Source organism: Triplophysa rosa, linkage group LG4, assembly GCF_024868665.1.
Source record: "Triplophysa rosa linkage group LG4, Trosa_1v2, whole genome shotgun sequence".
In the NCBI taxonomy this organism is placed as follows: domain Eukaryota; kingdom Metazoa; phylum Chordata; class Actinopteri; order Cypriniformes; family Nemacheilidae; genus Triplophysa; species Triplophysa rosa.
The window spans coordinates 19,449,017-19,455,476 of NC_079893.1; the positions used below are offsets into that span (position 1 = coordinate 19,449,017).

Genomic DNA, 6,460 nt, shown 5'->3' on the forward strand with positions numbered 1-6,460 from the left:
GTGGTCTTATGATGGAGGACTATTCCCACACTCCAGCACACTGAATAGGCCTTCTGGGAAATTTGTGAAAAGGGTTGTTTAGAAGTCAATGATGTGTAAACCATCCTCTAGATAGCATCTTGCATTATAAAATGTTTAGCTCATAGGGAAAAGACTGACCGGCAAATCTACTGAATTCCTCAAATCTGTGACTTTTGTGAGCAGGCTTTATACGATTGTACATTTGTAAACATTTATAATTGAAAACGTTGTTGGTGTTTTTGTAACTTACAAAGTTAAAGTCAACCCTGCAGTTAAAGTAATAGGAATGGAGAATTGGAGTAAAGTTCACATCCGCCATAAAAATTATGAAATAAAAGCACTTTATTATTATTATTAAATGATATATATGTATTTTTATTAATTATATTTATTATTTTAAATAGTATGGTATGGCAGCTCCCTCTGCTGGGTCGATTGGGTGTGCAGTAGCTGAGAAACAAACAAAACAATTGTGCACATAGAGCAGTTAACAAATATACAGTTGCAGATATGCACTTGACTGGAAATTATCGTGCTGTTATTATTAAAAATGTAATTTGATAAAATATTTTAAAGTCTGTTACTGACAAAGATCATTACCAAGGTCTTCAGGTCTTCCACGTGTACCTCTGCATAGTTTAAACGTCTGGTCCAGTGAATTATTTTTTACCTTTTTTGGCTGCCAGATGTCGCTAAAGGCACTCCTGTCCTGCATTTAGTATTATACTCACCTATCAGGCCTACTTTTGCCTAAAACAGCTTTATTAACGCTCTCATTTTAGTAATTAATTAATTAAAAGTAAAAAAAATATTATCTGCCTCCTCCAAAAATGTGGAACAATACACTACCTTGTGGCACAGTGGGGTTTCTTACGGTTGTTTGTCCTAGCCTCAGGATAACTAATAATATAAACAGAATAAAGACTTTGCAAGTATTGCAAATGTATTTCTAAAATGAATCATAACACAGGACAAGGAAACAGGAAGATAACTCTATGGTGTACAGTTGGGCAATAGGGTGACGTATAATGAATGTAGTGAGTCTTTTATGGAAATGCATGCAAATTCTTTGAACAACCTGCATTAATTTCTGGAAAATGAAAAAAAAGTGTTCATATAAGCAAGGCTTTGTGAATTATTTCCAAAATACATTTTATATTGAAGGATGTACACTATATATGTCATGATTTTTATTTCTCTATAGATTGTAAAGCTAATTCAAATTAAAAGGTCTAAAGGTCTAAATTGTTTCGTTTTCATGTTTTTTATGTATGGAATTTGAAATTATTGTTTTGTTTTAAGTAAATTATGGGACAAATATTTACATTTTAAGAAAGGAAATTTAGAATTTACTTGAATTTGATCATTTTTGTAAAATGATGATTGCTGAAAACAAAAAAAAAACCAAACTCACATGATTGTTTGAGTTAGTGTTGTTACACTCGGTCTACTCAAACAAATAAATTAACAAACAAACAAACATATTTACATTTACCTTAACTAATACATGTACCACAAAGTTCAGCTTTGTGCTTGTCTGCTTCATAAAAAAATTTTATCACACAACTACTGCATATTTTGTTGTATTGAGCAAAGTGACACCATATTTCCTGCTCAAAGTATTCACTCCAGCTCAAGAGTTTTCCATTTCTCACATCACTTTCACTGGGCGAGATACCCTGTTTCCAGCTGTCATGGAGCAAAAGAAAACACACTGTTAGAATGGTAGGCCTACACCTTTCTCCAATCAAACCCTTCCAGCTCGGCTTTCATACCTCATACTGTGATCTAAAATATCACAAGGGCAGACAAGCAGGATTCAAACAGTGAAACATGCAGTGCAGACACATTCAATATCGGCACTCCTGAAATGTCATTTGGCCAATGAAGAACAAGGGAGACCAAGGCTTGTTGTAGGGCTGTTGTCATGAGGTCTGCATCTAATGTTTGACTGGTACCTAGATCAAGGTCATGTTACAAAAAAATCTACTTCAGTACTAAAAAGAAAGTTTAAAAGATATTTAAAAAGAAATGTATAAATTCCTAAATCCTGCTCTTTGATGCAGGTCAATTGTGGTTATTTTATGACATTGACCATGTTACCTCTGTACAAAAGATTTTCTTTGCTTTCAAGAATGTACAATGCTCTGTGGAACATTCTCACGCTTATGACACACAAACTTGCCAATCTATTCATTTTCACAATGCAGGAATATCTAAGCTAAACTTTTATCCAGTGGCCATAGTAGCAATGACATTTGCTAAAAAAAATATGCAAAAATATTCTTTTTACCACTCAGATCATCACTTCGTAACCAAATCAGAGTGTTTCAGAGTTTCACTTTATAACGCTGTGGTAGTAAAGAGTTAACAGCCGTCAGATTCCTCCTCCTACGTAACTCTGTTTTGCCTACATAAACAAACCTGAAATATTTCTTTGCACTCATCTTCAGTTCAGCGATTGCGCCGAAGGTTTCGCGCAGCTGTGCAAAGATGGACAAGAGTCGCGGATCCTCGGACACATTCCCCGAAATCATCGAGCTCAATGTAGGAGGGCAAGTTTACGTTACGCGACATTCAACTTTACTCTCCGTGCCCAATTCTTTACTCTGGACCATGTTCGGTCAGAAAAAGCCCACGGAACTTACGACGGACAGCAAAGGGCGCTTCTTTTTGGACAGGGACGGCTTTCTGTTCAGATATGTTTTGGATTACTTGCGGGACCAGACTCTGGTGTTGCCCGATTACTTCAAAGAGAAGGCGAGCCTACTAAAGGAGGCAGAATTCTTCCAACTTCAGGAGCTGGCGAGACGCCTGAGACCTGCGGTCAGTAAGGAGAACTCCGTCAGCGAGGAGGTGTGCCAGAGTGACCCGGAGGAGGCTGCGCTCTCCGGCGCGCTCGCCGGCACCAGCATCACCAGTCCTGGCCCTCGCTCTCCGTTACTGGACGTGAGAAAAACTGGCTACATAACCATCGGGTACAGGGGGTCCTACACCATAGGACGAGACATCCAACAGGATGCAAAATTTCGACGGGTGGCGAGGATCACCGTGTGCGGCAAAACGTCTCTTGCTAAAGAAGTTTTCGGGGATACTCTGAACGAGAGCAGAGACCCCGACAGACCCCCGGAGAGGTACACATCTCGGTATTACCTGAAATATAATTTCCTGGAGCAAGCCTTTGACAGGCTGGTGGAGGTGGGCTTCCACATGGTCGCTTGCAGCTCCACGGGCACCTGCGCGTACGCGAGCAACGACCCCAGCGAGGACAAAATCTGGACGAGTTACACCGAGTATGTGTTTTGCAGGGGGTAAAGTGGACTCACATTGTGAATCTATTTGTTACTTTTAAATCACTTCTTGGACACGCATCTTCCATCCGTTCATTACGCACTACGAAAGTGCAACATGACTGATTAGGGATAAGTTTTGTGCGTATATTTGTAAGTAACGATTTAACAACAAGCTGATATGTTGTATGTTTCCTAAAATGCATATGTCTTTACAAGCCACTGGTGGCAATGAATGGCGTCCAGCTAAAAGAGTGTGAGAAAGCACAAACGTACAACGAGACAAAATGTTAACCGGTTATGCTCCTTGGCATTCCTGAATTTAGTACTTGTCATCAGATGATATGAGAGTACCATCCTCACAGTTTTATTAAGAGCACATGCTAAAGCAACATCCTCAAGCAGCCTGTTCCATGACAAATATCTACTCCCCCTGCTTTTACAGAAACTTTAAACCTTCCCAATAGAGAATACTTTGTTTTCTGTATTTGCACTCTTATGTACCAAACCTTTTAATCTTAGCCAAGATATCTGCTGGCTTTACACAGAATAAACTAATTATGAAAGACATACTTGATTTGGGACTCTGAATAACAAGACGTTTTTCTGAATAACAAGACGTTTTGCTGCAAAACAAATGGTTTGAGTGATACACTGTTCACACATACTGCAGTCTTAAATATAGTACAAAGAAAAAAGCGTGCATACAGTGTGAAATTGTACAGAAGCTAGCTAGGTTGGGGTGTACTTTCTTTAACCCTAAGTCAGGACTACAACTTTAAAAAAGCACAGAAACTGCTGTATGCTCTAGCAGAGAGTGTTTTGGTGTTACTTCAAAAGTTGAGGTAGTGGGCAGGGAAAGGAGATGTGAATGTGACTGTAGGAGAAACATTGTCTGGCCTGAGGAAACAGATGGAGTATTAGGAGACAGAGAACAGGAACTAGGCCTGTCTCTGCTAGCAGTTCTGTGACTGTCTGCACACACAAAGCACAAAGGCTATTAAAGATGCTTTCACTTCATATTTTAAGCAGATACCATGACATAAATGCAAATATCAGATGTTTACAAAAAAGAAACATACTTATATTTGTACAACTGTTAGGTTGTTTACAGTATGACTGAAAAACTGGACCACCTGGAGAGTGTCAATAACACAAGGACAGGAACAAATTCTCTCTCCAGAGGAAGTTGTACCAAGAGTAAGAGAGAAAGCAGATGAGCAGCAAAAAGACAGAACGCATTCACTTTTTTGCAAACACAATACATGTGGCAGTCCTAATGAAAAGGAATAGGAAAGACAGATAATACATTTATGTCAATAAATTTGTTAAAGGGATAGTTCACCCAAAAATGTAAATTCTCATTTGCTCACCCTCGGATTGTTCCAAACCTGTATACATTTCTTTGTTCTGCTAAACACAAAAGAATAAATTTGGAAGAATGTCAGTAACCAAACAGATCTCATCCCCCATTTACTGCGATAGTAGGGAAAATAAATAAATGTAAATTAAATAGGAGTCAAAGAGGGATGAGATCTATTTGGTTACTGACATTCTTCCAAATATCTTTCGTTGTGTTTATCAAAACAAAGAAATGTATACAGGGTTTCGAGCAATCTGTGACAAAAAAATATATTTTTTGGGTGAACTATCCAAAAATGTCGATAATAATGCAACACAATAATTGAGTTACAAGATATAAAATATCACTAAACTTCAATGAAACAATAATAATCTTTGAGATGTAGTGAATCAAATCCTTGTGTCATTGTGAATTTAAGACCAAAAAAGCTGCAACCTTGTCATTCAAAATATTAACTGTCATTGATGATGACACAGGAGTTAATGTGCTTTAGTAAATGACAAAACAGTTCAAAGGGTGCAGCATGCAACAGCATGGCTAACTGTTTTCACAAGCTTGATTCTTGGTTCCTTCTTGATGCATTCCACCTACACAATGACGCACTGTCATGACATTTTATCTGTTCCTCAAAACACACAAAAGTCCTTCCCTCTATTGTGACTACAGTAATAAAAGATCATTATCAGGTCTTGTAAATCAGTAATAGATTTCACTTACAGCCCGAGTAGCCAATGCATTTGGTTCTACTATATGTGTGTGCTCAATAAAAGAATAACATGTTTAACTTATAGACTACACAAAATCGCGTGTTAGAAATTGACTGCACCTTTCAATTAATTGCAAGACAAATTATAGTCAACGGATGCTTCCAAACTCATTTCCAGAGTTTTTAAAATATGTCAGCGTCTCTCTCTTATGGATTGTAATATTTCAGTGGAATACTCTGTCTCTCTCTGCCAGACCGGAGACATCCACTTTGGAGAAGACGGCAGATGGTCCAGGTCAATGCATTCCTTAGAAGGTTATTTGTTCTCTTCAGTCCATTTGGACATATACATTTATTCATTCTTCCAACCAAAATAGGTTATGCAGTAACTTGGAAAAATTCATTGCATTGTTCTCAACATACAGTTAGCACCTCTGAATGATCCTACACAGATTCTCAAAACCCTGTGTCTAACTGAAACTGACACGGCTACTAAACAGTTGTGATTCTTCTGTAATGTTGCCCCTGAACCATAAATGTCATACAGGAAAACATATGCACATGGTTCTGCGAATACATATTTGCACTTTTTGTTTAGAGAGAGATCTAAGTGCACCATTATGAACAGTCCAGAAGACCTTTACGGCACTAAATGATCGCAGACATGCCTCGGTCATAAACCACAGGGAGTCTTCGCCTCTATATACACCAACTCCATAGCAACAAGCACTAATCGATACATTCGAATGTCCCGCTGCGAGCTCATGAGGTTTGTTCCTCCCTACTGTTTGTTTGCTGATCAACACAGGTCAGTGGCTAAAATAAGCATGCCTGGGTTGTCAATTATACGGCATTAGATATCTTTAGAGGATTGCTGGCTCTAATGAAAGTAATTTAAAGGTGAACTCCAGAATAACTCACGGGGAAGAATGAGAAGGATGGCACGGACCTTGCATCATCACTATGACAACCGCTTTCAGGATGTTCATAAAGTCGCTTAATGTCTGCAGGAGCAGTGAGCAATTGCACCTGCAAATTCCTATGTTGAGGTGTTTGTTGGCATTATTCAAATGAGATTTT

General features: G+C 38.4%; 1 protein-coding gene across 1 annotated transcript; it reads left to right on the top strand.

Annotated features, from left to right (window-relative positions):
- Positions 1 to 2,450: 2,450 nt before the first annotated feature.
- kctd12.2 (potassium channel tetramerisation domain containing 12.2) lies at positions 2,451 to 3,879 on the top strand. Its single transcript, XM_057331857.1, has one exon. The coding sequence runs from the start codon at positions 2,515 to 2,517 to the stop codon at positions 3,334 to 3,336; it is 822 nt and encodes a 273-aa protein (XP_057187840.1). The 5' UTR covers positions 2,451 to 2,514; the 3' UTR covers positions 3,337 to 3,879.
- Positions 3,880 to 6,460: the final 2,581 nt, after the last annotated feature.

Bases quoted from the DNA above. Each gene is read 5' to 3' on its own strand.
- kctd12.2 (XM_057331857.1), top strand. From the start codon at position 2,515: ATGGACAAGAGTCGCGGATCCTCGGACACATTCCCCGAAATCATCGAG.